A 20,331-nucleotide genomic window follows, 5' to 3' on the forward strand; every position below is an offset into this window, starting at 1 on the left:
CAACAGAAAAGGCATGCTGTCTGGAGGTAAACTTTGACATTTTAACTTGAGAAGTCCTTTCTTAGGGGGAAGTGAACAGGCCTGAGAGACACCATGAAAATGACAGAAATCTCTCACCAATTATGAGAATTATGGCCCTGAGAACCCATATATGTAAAGAGAATTCTAGATTAAATTACCATATATGTAAAGAGAATTCTGGATTAAATTACCTAAAATCTAATGGGAAAAATAGAGGTAAGGGTAATTACATTTATAAAAGTCCTTATAGATGACAAAGATCATGCAGTAAATAAGGAGAATATAAAAATTTATACATCTTAAATAAGCAACAAGTACAATAGTATTAATTTCCATTTATCATCCTTTAGTTAATACAGCTTTCATAAGTTGGCTTCTTCCCACTCTTTAAGGATTAGCTATAAATTTTTTTTGTTGTTGCAGAGACTATATATTTCAGAGACATTTTCCCTCTGGGTCCAGCACGTCATGCAAATTTTCAATGCCTCTTTAATTTTATGACTTGGAGTCCCTCAGTCATTCTTCTAAATTCATGCTGAGTGACTCTTGAATCGAGTACTCTTGCAGTTACATAAAAAAGACACGGAGAAATAAATCTGTGCTGGGCGAGAGATATAACACTGCAAGTAGGGCCTCCCCAGCTACTCACTGAAAAAATTAGATTCATTCTAAACAAATGCCGTATCAATGAACGATTCATTCTAAACAAATGCCGTATCAATGAACGCAATTAATGACTATCCCCAGAAGCTGATTTAATAACAAGGAATTGACAGAGAAGGAGAAAAGACAGGACAATACCTCATGCAGAGGAAATGCAGCTTCATAGGAGCCATTAGTAAGCAAACGATTCAGACCTACAACAATAAAAAAGTCCAAAGTGAATTCATACCGAGTTTAAATCCTCCTAATGTAAGAGTAATGTAATGGTCATACTTTTTGGAGAAAACAACCTATATCTTCAAAAGTAGTTCAAATACTTTTGGGGGACAACAGTTTAGAAAGTTTTGCTATCTGCTAGGAAACTGGAAACGAAGACTAGAAAATCAAGTTTTCAAATAGGAAAAACATGATGAAGCATACCTAGCATAGTACTTGGCATAGAGAAGGGAGCATGCTGGGAGAAGTGGATGAATTAATCACACCAAAAAGATGACTTTCCACCTGAGCTTTCCTATTTTCATCCAGAAGCTTCAATATGGACAAACCCAACTCCTTTGCATTGGGCTAGTGGATGACTTTGGGAAGTCCTCTTGTTCTCAGCCCTCAACTGCCTCATCCACAAAGTGGGGGAAGGATATTGGATATGTGCATTTGCAATGGTTTTATTGGTCATATATAAACCACAGTTTCCACCCAAACTTAAAGGGAAGGGATTACACATTCAGGAGTCACCCCAGCCTGTGTCTATCACGGGTTTATGAATTTGATTTTTTTTTTTTAAAGAATCAGCTTTTGGTTTCATTGATTTTTCTCTATTTTTTCCATTTCATTGATTTATTCTGATTTTTATTATTTCATCTACCAACTTTAGACTACTTTAATTTCCTTCCCTACCCCCTAGTTTCTTAAGGTAGAAGGAGAGGTCATTAATTTGGGGCCATTTCTTTTCCTATATACACATATAGTGCTATGTGTATATATAGCACTTATATATATATATATATATATATATAAGTTTCTCCCTCTACTGCACACTTTGTGATACATTGTTTTTTCACTTTCACTGAATACAGCAACTTTCTGACTTCCCTTTTGATTTCTCTCATCTATTTAAAAATACATTATTTAGTTTTAAATATTTGTAAGTTTTCCAGAGATGGTCTTATTGATATCTAATTTAATTCCACTGTGGTCAAAGAATTATCGTCTTGTTTTATGTCCCTCAAGTATGGTCTCTTGGTAATATTCTGTGTTCGCTTAAAAAAATTGGGTATTCTGATGCTGGTGGTAGAGTGGTCTAAAAGATCAAGTAAGTTAATTTCATTGATAATGTTTAGGTCTTCTAACCTCCACTGATTTTCTGTCTACTCGTTCCATTAATTATTGAAAAAGTGGTATTGAAACCTCTGACTATAACTGGGGACTTGCCTATTTCTCTTAACAGTTCTATCAGTTTTTGCTTTGCAGTTTGAAGTTCTGTTATTAAGTGCATAAACATTTAGGATTTCTATGTTTTCCAGATGCACTGCCTCCATCATTTTAGAATAGCCTTCTTTATCACTGGTAGTATTCTTTGCTCTGAAACCTATTTTGTCTGATATCAGTATAGGCCTTTCAGCTTTCTCTTGGTTAGCACAGTATATATCTTTTTTGATTCTTTTACTTTAAGCTATTTGTGTCTTTAAAGAGTGTTTTTTGCATGCAGCAAAAAAAATAGGTCTTGCTTTATTATTTAATGTCAACTTCTGAATTCTGGATTGGGATTTTCAAACCATTTATATTTAATGCTTAGTGAATTATGAGGTGCTCCACTAGTCTCACTGGAAATCCCTCTGGGTTGCTCTTTCTCTGGCCTTGGGTAGTTTTCTGATGTGTGTACTAATCAGTACTCTAAATACTTGAGGAGGCTCTCTGCAGATCTTCAGGGTTCTCCGTGAAGCTGTGTTCTGGTGTGTTGCCCTGGGAACTCTGGCTGCCTTGGTCTCCCTCGACTCTCAGCAACATCTTTTCGACTCGGGGAGTCTACTCGGTTCTGTGCGGGTTCTTTTTCCCTCTGTTGCTGTCTAGAAATCATCTCAAAATAGTAAGCTGGGCAACTGTAGGGTTCACCTCACTTGTTTTCCATCTCTCAGGGATCCCTGTTCTTGGCTGCCCAGTGCTCAGTGTCTTGGAAACACTTGTCTCATACTTTTTGTCTTTTCTTTTCTGATTGTTTCAGGTGGGAGAGTAATCTCGTGCCTGTTACTCCATCTTGGCCAGAAGTGGAAGTATAATGTTTTGACCTTTAAAGTTTCTCTCAGATCAAGAGTGATACTACTTCCTAAAATGTACTTCAAAGAAGATGACTGGAAAGATGTCTCTCAAGCAGCTTTTAGACGAGTACTCTCCATGTTTCAGATCCTGATTAGAGGCCAGAGGCTTAGCCTAACTGGAAAATGAAACATGCACTGATTCTGATTCACTTTTGATTGATGGAGGATCAATCAATGTTTAGGTACTTTTAATCACAGTAACATGGTTAAACGTATTTTAAGATGCTTTGACATTAACTCTAAATGCCTAAGAAAGACACCTGATGTATAAATATCCATAGGGCTTTGTCTAGCACAGAGGAGGCCCTCAATAATACCTTTGCAAAGAATGAACAAATGATTGATTATGTAGAAAACTTTGACTTCCTGGAACTTCTATCAAGAATTCTACATATATCATCAATCACTTTCAGATATCCCAGATAATAGCAAAAGATTCACAGGGACCTAATAAGAGACTTCTGATGATGACTCTTGTGAATTTGTGACAAATTATCAAAGTCCTGAAAAATGAGAAAACAGTTAATATTTAAAGTCTTCCCTTTTGAGCATCAGTTTTGAAACTACAAATTAATATCAAGATTATTTTATGTACTTATATTGTTAAATAAGTCTTTCTATCTATTAATTGCTCTATTTTAAAAATGAAATTCACTAGGTTTGATTTTCGGAATTGTAATAATCTCAGAGTGAAGTCAAAAAACTTATATTGTGGTAGTTTTCACTCCACTGAAATACCCTCATAAATCATGTCTACAAGCCATATTTTTGTATTATCTCTAATCCATGTTGACTCATGCAAGACGCCACTTTCAGAAAGAGCTTCAGCCAGAAAATAAGATAAACATTAATTCTATCGATGAATTAAATTTTCTTATAACATGTTTCCTTTAATTATGAAACTGAAGATGTTAATGAAACATTGGGTCAAAAGAGCATTTACACTTGAACTTCAAATTTTTCAGCATAATGTCTGATCCTTGGTTAGTCATTTACTTTGTAGTTGGTTATTTCTAACTACACATTTTTTCAGTTCCTCATTATTGATTTTCAAAGCACTGGAGTTCTTGATAGAATTCTTCTTTCATCAAGTAAGAGAAATTTTTACAACAATCATTTCTTACTAGTAACAATACTACATTTCTTGTGTTTTTTCAGAACATTTACACATCGTTGTCTCTGCCCTTTTTCTGTCTCCATCTTGACGAGCTGTAAAACTAGCCCACATTTTTAGCTGCAAAAATTTAAGCACAATAATCACTGTATGGCCTCACTGTAGAGTCTTTGATTGTGTAAGAATGCTGATGGTTAGACATTGATCATGTTTAAAAGATTTTCAGTTTGGTTCAACAAGCAGTCTGCCTGTATGCCAGATACTGTGTCAGGCTATGATGATACAAAGACAAATAAGACAACTCATTTATAATTGAGAAGCTTATTATCTAGACTAGCAGTTTTTAACTGCAGATTCTCAACACCCTAGTGTGTTACAGTGAGTTGTGAGGTGTGCTAATATTATACTACCAATATTAGTAACGAGACTGGTTTTAAAAATTCTTTGCATGTTATGAAATAATCCAGAATAGCTACTGCCCTAATCACTTCACTTCTACTCACTTGTTTTCTAGTATGTTCCTGATATGATGTTAACCAAGAAAAGGATGAAAAAAGTATGTGTAGCGTATCCCAAGTTTGTTAAAAAAAAATCACATGGACAAATGAGGTATAAAGATGAAAAGAGTAATTAATGTAATATTTAAGTTATTCAGTATACAAAATGTTAACAGTGGTTCTCTTTAGTTGGTAGAATTTTCATTATGTCATTGAAAGTAAATAATTCAAGATAATAAAAGAAGAGTTGTACATGGCTAATTACCATATAGACTGCAAAAATAATTTCCATAGGAGTTCAGAAGAAGAAGAGACTCCTCTGAGCTGGAAGGGCCATGGAGGACATTATGAAGAGGATGTATCTCAAGGATGGATGACTGCTGCAGAGAATTTAAGGACGTGCTAACCCATAACCCCATGGAAGTCAAGAAAGTCCTAAATCTGGTTCAATGTCACCATACCCACCTACACTGACTCTCACTGAACATACTATTCCAGGTGTATTCAGATCTGGATCAGGTATCTGATTCTCCCTATTATATTTTAATTTATACAGCTTGCAATCAAAGTAGTTTTTGGCAGCTTCACCACACTAGTGACTCACACTTGCATTCAACTAAACCTCCCAAGTTTGTCCCTCTTCATGATGTGTTGAGTAACATTTCTCCCACACGGTGCCAAGGTAGCTGTTTTGCTGAATTTGAGCATAGCACTGAACATTTAGACTATTTAAAGTCATCTTTCAGATGTGGCTGAGATTTCCAGATCACTGAGCTCTTTCAGGATCCTAACTCCAAGTGACTAACACAGTGCATCCTTCCAGTCTCGACACCACCCAAAAGCCTGATGAGCAAACTCTTTAGGCTCTGTGCGGGTTATCAACTGACTGCCCTTAGCTTTGCAGCAATGGAGGTGGACCCTGTAAACACTTCTCCTTTGCCAGATGCTGCAATGCTAAGCTTTGTCAGTAGAAGGCCCAGAGGGACAGCAGGGGAGGGAGGAGTTCGTTTCCCTGGTACTTGTATGCTCCCCCCAGCAGGCTTCTGCAACTCACAGCTTCTATGGAAGTTCATGGTAGCCAGCAGCCCTGGGACCTCCTCAAGGGCAGGTGGGCCTTTGAACAGCGTCACAGGATGATGACGCTGGGCACCATCTCCCAATGAATGGGTACCTTTGGAACCCCTCTAGCCGGCTTCTCCCAGAACTTGAGAGGGCGGATTCACAGAGAATTCTGCTGGCAAAGAAACCCCACCAAACTGCTCTGCCGTCCAAAGATCCACAACTGCACCCCCTCTAACAAGGTCTCCATTTCAGCTTTGCTGTGGAGCATCTTCTCTTCTATAGAATTCTTCTTGCTCTTTACTAGTCAGTCCTCCATTACTCTAAAACTCCATCACATTTAATTATTTATATTAGCTTTTCCTGTTCAAGGAAAAGTTATCAAACTGATGGGTCAGTTTATAAAGAATCCACCTGCAATGCAGAAGACCTGGGTTTGATCCCTGGGTTGGGAAGATCCCCTGGAGAAGGGAAAGGCTACCCATTCCAGTATCCTGGCCTGGACAATTCCATGGACTGTATAGTCCATGGGGTTGCAGAGTCAGACACGACAGAGTGACTTTCATTTTCACTTTCCTGTTCAAATTCTGTGTGATTTTTTTATCTCTTGATTAGACCATGACTGACATAGGTCATCATTCAAAGCATAGATAAAAATCTTGCTGGGACAGAGATATGGACAAAGCTCCCCAAATCTTCCCAGTATATAATAATCTACTTAATAAGGCAGGAAATTTGGTAATATATCAAGGAAAGATTATCACACAAATATCCCCAGTGTAGTATGTGGAGGTTATTTGCTGGGGGTGGTGATTATTTGGAGAATTCACTTATGATGACAGCTCTTTTCTGCCCATACAGCTTCCTGCGACTGCTTCTGCATCTTTCCACACACTGGCTCCCTCTTGTCATTCAGGTTTTAGTTCAAATTCCAGCTTCTCAGAAGAGCATGCCCTGACCACGTCATCTCAGCATGATCTCTAGCCCCTAGTCAATCTCTATAACATCATTCATTTCAACTTCTTCATGTTATGTACTGTATGTATTTATTTATTGTCTGTTCTTAACTTCTTGAACATCCACTGCAGGAGAGAACTGTGCTCATCTCCCTAACACCTTGCTCAGTGCCTGGCGCACAATGTGTGCTAAGTCACTTCAGTTGTGTCTGACTCTGCGATCCTGTGGACTGCAGCCCATCAGGTTCCTCTGTTTATGGGATTCTCCAGGCAAGAATACTGGAGTGGGTTGCCATGCTCTCCCTCCAGGGGATCTTCCTGACCCAGGGATCGAACCGGGGTCTCTTACATCTCCTGCATTGGCAGGCAGGTTCCTTACTAGCGCCACCTGGGAAGCCCACCTGGCACATAATGGGCACTCCTTAAATATCTGTTGAATTGAGAGCACTTTTCTGTGATCTAAGATAAATGAGATGATGTGCTATCTTTTAAAAAGCAATCTATTAAGGTTTTACACTTCTGAGTTATCCATCAAGGAACTGTGCAGTTAGAGGCTTTATAAATCACAAGCATTTCTAGAATTGCTATCAATGTAACAAAACCAAAGGAAAAAGTCTGTAATCCTCCAAATTAAATGTAACTTGTTATACTGATATACTACTTACCAATTTTGTTTTTTCCTTCTTCATACTTTATTCTTTGTAAAATATGATGTACAATTCTACTTCTTGTGGCATTGTTGAAGAAAGTGTCTTTGTTGTGTATGATGAAGCTGTACACACATATTGAAAACACAGGTTAAGGATTGATTGCAGCTGAGGGATCTAATCTTTGGTATAATTTGCTGTGACTTAGAGAGCTGTGTCTTCTGTCTGTCACAGAGAGGGTAAGTCTGGAATAGCATGAGGAATCCCCCACCCCCCACCCCAAGATCACACCAGAGGCAAGAGGCTCATGAATCTTAGCAGTTTTGGTTCTCAACCTCCCAGTCATTTACATCACTGTGTTAGGAAAGAGCTGGAGCTAAATACAATTAAGAAACTTGCAACTAATAGCAAGTCCATGCCTCACATCCTGTTTTTTTCCTCAGTAAGGTCATCAGATAAATTCAACTAAAAATTCATTTTGCTTTTATCTCCTTTTGTCTTCCACTTCATTCCCTCCCATGTCATAATCACAAGATTTTTCAGGAATTTTAACATCTGAAACTGGCTTGGGTGATGGACACAGGTCTTAGGTAATAGCTCTGGCCTGGCTTAGGGCTGAGTCACTAGAAATGGCCTCTGTCCGTTCCTTTCCCACATTCTCTCCTGAATGGACCACCCCTCTTCTAGAGCACGTACTTAAGATTGCTTCTCTCTCAGCCAAAGGCCCACCCCGCCTTGACTGTTTCTCACAGGACTCATATGAACACACACACACACAACACTGAGTTTCCCGGTAGGTATGCCTACCCTGAGCCAACATAGAGCTTCCAGGACCACACAATGCAGCATGAAGTGGCCAGGTCTTCCCAACCCCCTGCCCCAGTAATGAGTTAAATGGTCAAATATGAGAGAGACTGTAAGTATAATTGCTTCATAAATTATAGTTTATTACCTCAGCAGACTTTTATTCAGTATGTTGCATGAATTGGACACTATGTAAGGCTTATCGATGGTGGCAGTCATCACCCTCAAAACTCAACTCAGAAGTCACTATCCTCAGCAGGTCTCCCAAGCCCTCCAACCACCCTTCTGCTCTCCAGGGAGTTCACTATTCATCTTCTCTAAGCTATTTCTTGTCTTGCAAACACATCAATTTACTGATCATTCTGCATAGTCATGTATTTATTTTCATTAATGAATGCAGTAAACGGTTACGGAGAACCCTCTATAGGTAATGATTATCCAGTAGGAAATAAAGCAGATAAAATCTTTGACCTTGAGAGGCTTACCATCTAGTGGGAAAGAGAAACCACAAAGGAAAGGAACATGAGGCGGACATGGGCAGAATCAACCTCCTTGTTCATGCCTTTTCACACATAAGACAAAAGGCTGAATTGTAATAATTTCTGTAGCCAGAGGAGCTAGTGAGTGGCTAGTACACAGTAAACATATAGGTTTTTGAATAGCAGTAAGAGAATGTTTGTGTGAATTTATGTTGGAAATTGCTATTAATTTTTTTAAAAATAAGATGAATTCTTGGGAATTACTCAAGTCATCTAGATAAAACTGGCCTACAGAAAGAGTGGTCCAGGCATGGGGTTTGACTGTGGAACAGAATTGAGGATGTGAGGTTGGGATAAAGGAGAAAAAAGCCAGAGAATATGAAGACAAAATGTAAATCGCATGGATGGATTCCTTGAATACAGCTTTCTGTTCACTTCTATTGTACTTCTCTTGTATTCTGTTATGGAATTTACTTCTCAGAAAAAAGTAACTTGACTTGGTACAGGAGAGATAAATGTTATGTGGGTAAATGAGAAAGCAGCAACATTTATCTTCTCTCTTCTCTAGGGTTGCCTGAAAACATTTTATGGCGTCAAAGAGGAAGAGGGGAAAACCGAGAGTTACAGCCAATATAGTTCCTTTTATCTTACTCTCCTCTGCTTTTTCACCTTATTTGAGATAGACTATTATATTTTAACAACCATAAAGATGTCATAAAGAAGTAGACAACAAATAAAAAAGTCCGTTTTGACTCACAATTTTAGATAACTGAAAGCTGATAAGCACAACCATGCTTGACAAGACAATTCCAGGCTAAAAGCCCATGTCTCTTGCTCCTGCATTAAATGATTTTTCTGCTTCCTTTTTTTTTTTTAAATAGCATCTCTACATTTTGTGAGCTCATGTAATCATCCTCTGTAATAAGCATCACAGGCAAACCTCACAATTCTGTTTTCCTCTCCTTTACATCTAGGTCATACCTGGATCCTGGCGATTCTATAATGGGAACAAATATAGAGAAACTGTACTGCCGGCCACCAGCTCCAGATATGGTAACTCATGCCATGCTTACAATAACCTGGGAGGAAAGTACTTTGTAGTCCCCACATTACAGGAGAAGAATCAGAGAGGTTAAGTGATACACCCAATGTCACTCAGCTAATAAGGGGCAGAGCCCAGATATAAACTCAGGCTGTCTGGCTCCAGAGCTTTCGTCTTATCCATGCCACTCACCTGCCTCCCTGGGACAAACTTCTGACCCCTGGAGGTCAGCTCTGCTGGAACTGTTCTCCTTGCTTCTTACTTATCCTAAGAGCCCCAGCTCAGGTCACATCTTCCTCCAAAAGTATTCCCTGACCCCCCACCCTCACCCTGAAAAGTATTATGGTGCTACAGAAAGAGAAGGAAGCAGAAAACCATTTAATGGAGGAGGGAGATGAGCTTTTAGTTCCAACATCACTCCTGCTTTCCCTTAAGACTTGGAAGTGAGATAGACCTCAACCCGCACCCCAGCTTTGTCACTTACTATGGGGTGTTGGGACCATCCCTCAACTTCCCTGGGTCTCAGTTTCCTCATCTGTGGGATGGGATAAAACTGGAATCATCCTCCAATAAGATTTTTGCAGAATCAGGTGAGATGATGAGCACTGCTGAGCCCTGTCTGGCATTTAATAGGCTCCCAGAGTCAGCTGTTACCACCCTTGTTGCTCCTGTAACTTGTATATAGAACTTCTCTGCTTACATGACTTCTCTGCATGAGCTTCTTTAGAGCAGGGACTGGCCGTGTGCATCTCTATTTCCAGTACTAGTACAGGGCTGGGCACGTGACAAGCCCTTGCAGTCGGCTCAGTGAGAACAAGTGAGACCTTCCGGAGACCCCGAGTTAACATGGGGGTCTCCTGCTCCTGTGCTGCCGTGTTGAGTCGCTCAGTCGTGTCCAACTGTTTGTGACCCCACGGCCTGTAGCCCACCAGGCTCGTCTGTCCCTCGGGATTCTCCAGGCAAAAATACTGGAGTGGGTTGCCATGCCCTCCTGCAGGGGATCTTACCAAGCCAGGGATCGAACCCAGGTCTCCTGCATTGCAGGCGGATTCCTTACCGTCTGAGACACCAGGGAAGCCCAAGATGGGGGTCTAGGAGACTAAATCTCATCTCATTAGACCTTGACCTCCATGTCTGCTTCCTATGAATCTTTCTACCTTCCATCTTTCCAGCTACCCCATGAACCATTCTCTCCATGTTACTTGTCTAAGGATATTCTTGTAGTGCATGGAGCCATCTCATTTTCTCTGTCACTCCTTCAAACTGGAGGTTTAAGAGGAAGAACAGTGATGATGTCCTACGTCAAGATTCTCAAGCTTCTCTTCGCCACTTACAAAACAACCCTCTCCAAATGAAATCAGACACAAACACATGCATGCATGAACCACACACCATGTAAGCTGAGCTGGTTTGACAAACGTAAGACCTGATGCTTAGTCTGTGAGGTGTCAGCACTCTACCCAGGCTTAGAAACTCAGCTCTGCCTTCACACACTGCTGATGGGGCAGCAAACAAGCACAAATTCTATGAGGGTACCTTGACCAGGTCTATCAAAATTATTCCTATATCCTCATCACATCTCCTCTGACCTAGCGATTCCCCTCTAGAAATTTATTCTACAAGTATGCTCACCCACATGCCAAGTGGCAGATGTACAAGAATGTTCATCATAGCATGGTTTATCATTGCAGAACTCCAGAAATGATCTAAATAATTCACCAGCGGAGGAGAGGATAAACAAATACTGGTAGAGCTCTACGATGGAATGTCTGCAGCTATAGAGAGATTAACGATGCTCAGTGCAGATATTAAAAATCTGCAAGGTACTACAGGGCAAAAACAAGGTTCAGACCAGTCACACAGCTATCTCGGTCCAAAAGAAAAGCGTATACATGGAAAGAAGTACATAGATACATACTGACATATACGTTTGCCAGTGCATGTACAGAAGGACTATGGAAGGATGTATAGACATCTGGATACACTGGTTGCCTCTGGGAAGGACTAGGTGACTGAGAAGGTAGGAAGGGAACTTCACTGTAAGCACTTAAGAAATTTTTATCATAAGTAAGTACTACCTACAAAAAACGGACATTTTAGAAAAAAGAAAGTTTAAAGAGAAAACTGCAATTTCTCTTCTAGGTCTGTTCTTACTTGCAGAACAAGTAAGAAACATTTTCGTGGTGAGGAGAGGAATAAACTGCTGAATTGGTGGAGGATCAACTATAGGATTAAGGCTCTAAACATCTATCTCCTTATTCTCCCCACTGGAGTGATTCTGTAATACACAATAATTGAAGTCATATAATCAGCAATTCAAAAACCAAATGCCTTCCTCCAAATCTTCCCATTCTTTTGTAAAAGGAACCACTGGAAGCCCAGGTCTGCTAATATGCATGTGTGTGTGAAGGGGACTTTCTCGATGCTTCCATCTTGCCCTGTGAAGGAGGCCCTGCTGACCTGCTTACTAAGTACTGAGTGGGCCTGAGTCTGAAGCTCCCGCTGACTCCCCTCCAGGGTCTCTCCTCTCTTGCCTTCCCTGGAGAACAGCTCTCGATTTTTACTTGGGGAGGTGCCAATCTCCTTTCCTCCAAAATGGAAGGTTAGGGTTAGGAATATGCTGAATAAACTGAGGTTTAACTCCAGACCTCCTGGGGCTGTGGTCTCTAGAGACCCAATGAATGTTGCAGAAACTGTCGATTATATCACAGATAAATTTTACTTTTTTCCCTCTAACTTAAAGATTCTGAAAATCAGTTTTATTTTATAATTATGGTTTCTTTTTAATTGTTACTACTTTGGGGAAAATAAAGGCAATGAAGATGCTTTTCAAAATTTGGCTTAATGCCTATTTTATGAAATTTCTGCGATTGGTAAAAATAAACAAGGGTCCTCCAAGGTATGAAAATCTCCATGGTTTAAAACTTCAAGTGGAAAATTTCTCAAAAAGCATTTAACTACCTATAGGTGGTGCTGTTTAATTATGTTAGATTTATAGCTACATCACTGACTTATAAATTAAAAATCTAAGGCATATGGTAAAGAAAGAAACAGAACCAGATAATTAATCAGAGTATGCTTCTTGGCCCTAGAGTACAGGGGCTTGAAGCAACTGCCCCACTGGGTTTCAGCACTGCTCTGTTCCTGCTGCCCTCCACTTTGAACGGAAGCATCTATTGTAATTATCCTGGGCCCATTGCTCCTTGAGTTTCCCAGGTGGTGCAGGAGTTAAGAATCTGCCTGCCAATGCAGGAGCTACAAGAGATGCAGGTTCGACCCCTGGGTTGGGAGGATCCCCTGGAGAAGGAAATGGCCACCCCTTCCAGTGTTCTTGCTTGGGAAATCCCATAGATGGAGGAGCCTGGTGGGCTACAGTCCATGGGGATGCAAAGAGTCAGACGTGCCTGAGCGTGCCGCATCTCTCCTCATGGCCTGTCGGAAACATAACGGGCCGCTGACTTGTTTTTTACATGAACAGGCCTCCTGTCCAAGAAGAACTCTCCCTGAAGATCTAATCTGAAGAACTATCCCTGCTTCCAGGGATTCTCATCCTCAACTGAACCTGATGCTGGAACAAAAGATCCTGGACTTTGAGCCTAATGTCATATTGGGTTGAGACCTCTGGGGATCCTGGAATGGGAATGAGCATATTTTCTATGTGGGAAAAACATAAATAAATTTTATGTCAGAAGGAAGACTCTGGTGGGGTGCCAAAACAAAAAACAAAAAACAGCCACAACTCTTCCCGTTCCTGTATACGCATCCCTTTGTGCTGTGAATTTCTTGCTTCTTCCATTAAGAGGTAGAGTCTATCTCTTCACCTCTCTGAGTGAGTTTTGTGACTAGGTTTCATCAACAGAATGTGGAAGAAGTGATTTTTGTGAGCTGAGGCCCAGGCTTTGAGCACCCACTCCTGTTCATTTGGAACAAAGCCCCAAGGCTACCAACACACAGAAGTCTGACTAGCCTCTCTGAAGATAAATGACCACATGGAAAGAGAAACCCAGCCACAAGCACGCACCACCCACCAGACACGGGAAGGGAGACAATTTTAGACTGTCCAGCCTGGTGGAGCAAAGAGATGATTTCAACCTCATGTTGACTCCAGCTGAATCCAGTGGAAGAGCTGATCAGCTGAACCCAGGACAAAATGCTCAAAGCATCATAAGCAAATATAACATGCATTGTTTTAAGTCAGTGAGTTTTACCCTTACATGGCAGTAGATGACCAACAGATCAGTCTTTCATGATGGCTGAAATTGTACTATTTCATAATACAAAAAGAAAAGTGAAGGTGAATGCCTTAAGGATAAATATTTCAGGAAACTTTATTAATTAGACTTTTAAATAGACACCTCTTTTTAACAAGCAGAAACAAAGGTGATACAGTTAATTGTCACTTAAAGTGAGTCCTCAAGTTAATGAAAATCTAAGTAGGAACAAAGCAACCAATTAATTTTTTATGTGACGAGGCCTATTTTGATAGTTTTGCAGGCTTTAGGCTACTGCAGGGTGATACCTAACTCATTTTTTTCTTGGCTGCACCATGCAGCCAAGGGATTAAACCCAGGCCCTTGGCAGTGAAAGTGTCAAGTCCTAACCACTGGACAGCCAGGAAATTCCGCTGACTTATTAAGAATACTGATATGAGTAAAAGGATAAAACGACTCTCAGACTAAATATATGCTATTTATCTGATTGGTAAAAATTTTCAAACCCTTTTTAGATGATAAGCTACTGGACTAAAAAGCAATGTGAGATGTTTTTATTCCAATGGTCATTCCTAATCATACTTCACAATCCTACCTTTGCTATTTGAATATTAAAGGCAAATTAAGAAATACTTGCTCTTGAGACTTTTAGGTAAAGATGGAAAATTAAACACTTACATTCAATTTTTTTTTCTCTCTTAAAACCCCATGAAAACAAGAGTAATGTTTGTGTTTAAATAGAGGTGTAACACTCAAGGGACAGGGATAGCGGAAAACAACAGCAAAGAAGCACTGGAGTGTGAAAAGCAGACAGACAAGTGGTAACAGAGTTAGGAGACCAGAAAAAGCTGAACACTAACCCAGCTCTGGGGAAAACCAAGAAAAACTATGTATTTATGCTACAAAATCTCAGAACTGGGACACAGTGACCTCTAGAAGTAGTCTGCAAGGGATGCTAAAATAAGTGCTAGCTGAAAGTTGTTTAGGAAGATGCTAGATCCCCAGGTCCTCACTTGTACTCTAACAGAACGCTGCGCTGCGCTTAGCCACTCAGTCATGTCTGACTCTCCAAGACCCCGTGGACTGTAGCCCCCCAGGCTCCTCTGTCCATGGGGATTCCCCAGGCATGAACACTGGAGTGGGTTGCCATGCTCTCCTCCAGGGGATCTTCCCAACCCAGGGATCGAACCCAAGTCTTCTGCATTGCAGGCAGATTCTTCTCCAGGTGAGCTACCGGGGAAGCCCTCTCTAAGAGAATATTGGAGCTTTTTTCTTTTTCCTTTTTTTTTTTTTAATAGGATAATACAATATCTGAACTGAGACATTCAGGCATAGTTAGGAGTATGGGTATCATAGTAAAAACTGGAGGATCAAGTGAATATTTGCATTCTAGAAGCTGAGACTCAACTATCTTCAACCATTTAGGCTCTAAAACTCTAGCAGCTAAGCCTTGACTTTCTGGGCAGAAGACTGGCAAATACTTCTCTGGGGAATCTGACCAGCCTAAGATAAAAAATCTAAAGATAGTGACACTGGAGGCTTTAAACTGAAACCACTCAGCCATAAGGCCCACATAAGTTGACAGTTCCCACCTTACACTCTGAACTTCTCTTATTTTGCATTTCCTATTCTTAAATATGAACAGTCAGGCAAAGATTACCAGGTATCTGAAGAAATCCATTAACATAAAAGAGAATAATACAAGGACGAAAACACAATGAGAAAGAAATATGTTAGAAAAAATTAGGCTCTGTAGAGTGATGAAACATTTACAAAGTCTTTATGAATAAAGGCTATACATGACAAGCCCACAGCTAACATGCTCAACAGTGAAAAACTGAAGGCTTTTCTTCTAAGATCAGGAACAAGATAAGGAGGTCTACTCTCAAAACTTTTATTCATCATAGTATTGGATGTTTACTATACTTATTGTGATGATCATTTCATGATGTAAGTTAAATCATTATGCTATACCCATTATATAGTGCTATATTTCAATTACATCTTAATAACTGGGAAAAAAAGGAAAAGAAACACCAAACTCCCCCCACCCCTCCATAGTACTGGAAGTCCCAGACAGAGCAATTAGGCAAGCAAAAGAAATAAAACGCATTCAAATTGGAAAGGAAGAAGTAAAACTGTCACTATTTGTAGATGACGTATCATTTACAGAAAACCTTAAAGACATTAAAAAAACTGTTAGAACTAACAAATCCAGTAAAGTTTAGAATACAAAATCAATATACAAAAATCTGTTGCATTCCTATACACTAATAATGAACTATCAGAAAGAGAAATTAAGAAAACAATCACATTTACAATTGCATCAAAAATAATAAAATGAGGTGAAAGACCTATACACTGAAAACTGTAAGATATTGATGAAAGAAACTGAAGACAAAAATGGAAAGATATTCCATGCTCATAGATTGAAAAAATTAATATTGTTAAAATATCCATATTGCCCAAAGCAATCTATAGAACTTAACTGCTCTCAAAATTCCAATGGCATTTATCTCACACATAGAAAAAAATCCTAAAATTTGTATATAATCACAAAAAAACCCCTGAATAGCCAAAGCAAGCAATCTTGAGAAAGAAGAACAAAGCTGGAGGTATCACATGCCTTAATTTCAAAGTACACTACAAAGTTGTACTAGTCAAAACAATATTGTATTGGCATAAGAGTAGACATATAGATCAGTGGGACAGAATCCAGAGCCAAGAAATAAACTCACGCATATGTGGTCAATTAATTATTGACAAAGGATACAAGAGTATACAATGGGGAAAGGACAGCCTCTTCAATAAATGGCACTGGAAAAATTGGAAAGCCATATGTAAAAGTATGAAACTAGACTACTATCTAAGTCCTGAAGCCGTAAAACTCCTAGAAGAAAACATAAGAAGTAAGCTCCCTGCCACTGGTTTTGGCAACCTTTTTTTTTTTTTTTTTTTTTGACACCAAAAGCAAAGGTAACAAAAGCAAAAATTAACAAGTGGGAGTACCTCAAACTTAAAAACCTCTGCACAGAGAAGGAAACCATCAACAAAAAGACAATCTATGGAATGAAAAAGCATATCTGCAAGTCATATATCTCAAAAGGGGTTAATATCTGAAATATATTTTTAAAAAACTCATACAACTCAATAGCAAAAAATACACTCTGATTAAGAAACTGGCAGAGGACCTCAGTAGACATTTTTCTAGAGAAGACATACAGATGGCCAACATGAAAGGATGCTCAACATCACTAACCATCAGAGGAAGTCAAATCAAAACCACAGTGAGATACCACTTCAGACCTGTCAGAAGGGCTATTATCAAACAGACAAGAAACAAGAAGTATTGGTGAGGGTGAGGAGAAAAGGGAATCCTTCTGCACTGCTCCCCTGGTGTCTCAGAGGGTAAAGCATCTGCCTGCAATGCAGGAGACCCGGGTTCGATCCCTGAGTCGGGAAGATCCCCTGGAGAAGGAAATGGCAACCCACTCTGGTACTCTTACCTGGAAAATCCCATGGACGCAGAAGCCTGGTAGACTATAGTCCATGGGGTTGCAAAGAGTCGGACACGACTGAATGACTTCACTTTCACATTCTTTCTGCACTGCTAGTGGGATTTTAAACTGGTGCAGCCACTATTGAAAAGAGTACAGAGGTGCCTCAAAAAAATTAAAAATATAACTACCATATGATTTAGCAACCCCACTTTTGGGTATTTAATGGAAAGAAATGAAAATACTATCTTGAAAAGATACCTGTGCCCCCCTATTCATTGCAGCATTATTTATAACAGCCAAAGATATCAAAGCAACCTAAGTGTCCATTTATTGATGAATGATAAAAAATGTGGTATTATGTATATGTGTGTGTATGTATATATATACACACACATACATATATACACATACACACATACACAATGGAATATTCAGTTCAGTCACTCAGTCGTGTCCGACTCTTTGTGACCCCATGAGTCGCAGCATGCCAGGCCCCCCTGTCCATCACCAACTCCTGGAGTTTACTCAAACTCATGTCCATTGAAATGGAATATTACTCAGACATAAAAAAGAAAATCTTGCCATGTGACGACATGGGTGACCCATGAGGGCATTATGATAACTGGTATAAGTCAGAGAAAGAAAGACAACTATTTTATGATCTCACATATATGTGGAATCTTAAAGAAAACAAGCTCATAGATTCAGAGAAGACAGGAACATACTGGTGGCTGCTGCAGGTGAAGATGGCAACAGACAAAATTGGTGAAACTGATCAAAAGGTACAAACTTGCACCTATAAAATAAATGTCATGGGGGTGGAATGTACAGCATGGTGTATTTAGTTAATAATACTGTAACGCATATTTGAAAGTTACTAAGAGAGCAAATCTTGAAAGTTACCACAAGAAAAAATTTATAAGTATGTATGATGATGGATGTTAACTAGACTTATTGTGGTGATCATTCTGCAACACATACAAATAATCAATTACTATGTTGTACACCTGAAACCACTATATGTCAATTAAACCTCAATTTTAAAAATCATTATGTTAAAAAAATTAAAAAAAAAATTTTCTCACAATTCAGAAAGAAGAAGCTGCCTCATGGATAGAATATTTTTTATGATAGCATCTACTTTATTGGTTAGGTAAAACAAACCAGGGTTAGTCTTGGTTCTGCCAAGTACTAACTATTTGAATTTGAAAAAAGTAACTTCTCTAAGCCTCAGTATGCTGATCCTTCAAATGGGTCAACAATAATACCCACTTCAGAGGGAGGTTTGAGGATTAAGAGGCGGCGCCGGCAGTGTACCCACGCACACCCTGTGCTCATAGACGGCAGGGCTATGATATTAGCTATTTGCCACTTCTTATAAAGATTACTGACCCGCAAAGTTCTCATATGCCCTCATTAAGAAGTACCTGATATTTTGAAATCAGGTATTAAAAAGCCTTTCTTTATCTTAATAAAATATTTTTAGATGTACAAAAATGGATTGAGATTATCATCAAACACTTTTGTACTTGCTCATGGAAGTTTGCAGACACAGGTGAAGTTCCCCTAAGTGCTCCTCCTCAATTGCATTCCTCTCCCCAGAGGTAACCCCCACCAGGAGTTTTTTTATAACCCCTAATATATATATATACATGTATATGTATACATATATATATATATCCCTAAAAATACAGCATTATATTTTATGTTTAAAACCTTTACAGAAATGGCAGCATGCTCCTCATTCTTCTGCAACTTGCTTTCCCTATGCAACCATGGAGAGTTCACTCATTTTAGTCAAAGGAGCTCTGAGTATGTCTCAGTCACTTCATTAGTGTCCAACTCTTGGCAACTCCATGGACTGTAGTCTGCCAGGCTCTTCTGTGCATGAGATTTTCCCAGCAAGAATACTGGAGTGGGTTGCCATTTTCTTCTCCAGGGGATCCTCCCAACCCAGGGATCCAACCCAAGTCTCTTGCACTCGCAGGCAGCTTCTTTACCACTGGGCCACCAGGGAAACCCAGAAGGCGCTAATCTAATAGTATTTCCTGCTGCCTAGACGTCTACTGTGTGAGGACAGCACAGTTTGTTGGTTCACTTTACTGCTGGTAGATATTTACGCTATTTCCAATGCTTTATTATTATAAATGATGCTGCAAATGCACATGCACAAGTGTTTCTCAAGGAAAAGTAGTGTTTCTGATATGTTCATTGCTCTTAAGAAAGAAGCAACAGTCAAACTTCGGAGTTTAATTCATCCATGCATCACAAAGTCCTGATATGACATGATCCATGGTGAGGTGTGCCACAGTTAATTTGACACTAGTAATGGTTAAAGTGCCTAAATTTGGGAGTGATTTTAAAAAGTAATTAGAATGGATCTGAGGTACCTTTAACAATAACATTAACTTCCTCTCATCTATTCCAGTGTACTGTCTAGAGGAACAGTAAAGCACAAAGGAGTGTGCTGCATAAGTAACCATTCTTGCCTATCAATGGCAGAGAAAGGTGGAAGAAACATTGATTGAATTAATAAATATTTTCAAAATGTCAGTTACCTAACATGAGGATGTGCGTTTACTTGGCCAGAGACTGAACACCTATTGGTAAGATACAGTGGGCCAAACAATATCTCTGATCTTGGCTAGGTGTACACAGAACCAAGCGAACTACGGAGATGGGTGGTAATCTGGATAATTATGGAGGAAGGCAGCAAGAGAAGCAAAGGGTGGAGAAAAGAAGAAGGAATGTTGTAGGAAAGAAGAGAAAAGAGGAAGAGAGAAAAAAAGGATATTCTGGAGTTATCAATTCAGGCCAATCCTAAACTATCTCCATCTTTAGGACTGGACAGTGAAAAAGTTCACATATATCAAAATTAACTATTTATCAGGGGTATATATTATTAACAATAATAGAAAATGTATTGAACATTTATCATATATACTTATATACTGTTGCTACTTTTTACAATAATACACAGGATTATTATTATTCCCAATTTATGAGTTAGGAAATCAAAGCTCAGA

The 20,331-nt window shown here is 39.3% G+C and overlaps 1 protein-coding gene across 1 annotated transcript in view; it reads right to left on the reverse strand.

Moving 5' to 3' along the window:
• Nucleotides 1-20,331, reverse strand: part of ANO4 (anoctamin 4) — a 418,375-nt gene that overhangs the window by 88,685 nt on the left and 309,359 nt on the right. The window contains exons 11-12 of the mRNA XM_061124170.1: nt 7,288-7,394; nt 823-878 (exon numbers count right to left, since the gene is read on the reverse strand). Coding sequence (XP_060980153.1) covers nt 823-878; nt 7,288-7,394 — 163 coding nt within the window. The remainder of the gene's footprint in view (nt 1-822; nt 879-7,287; nt 7,395-20,331) is intronic.

This window comes from Dama dama, chromosome 22 (genome assembly GCF_033118175.1).
Source record: "Dama dama isolate Ldn47 chromosome 22, ASM3311817v1, whole genome shotgun sequence".
Taxonomy (NCBI): domain Eukaryota; kingdom Metazoa; phylum Chordata; class Mammalia; order Artiodactyla; family Cervidae; genus Dama; species Dama dama.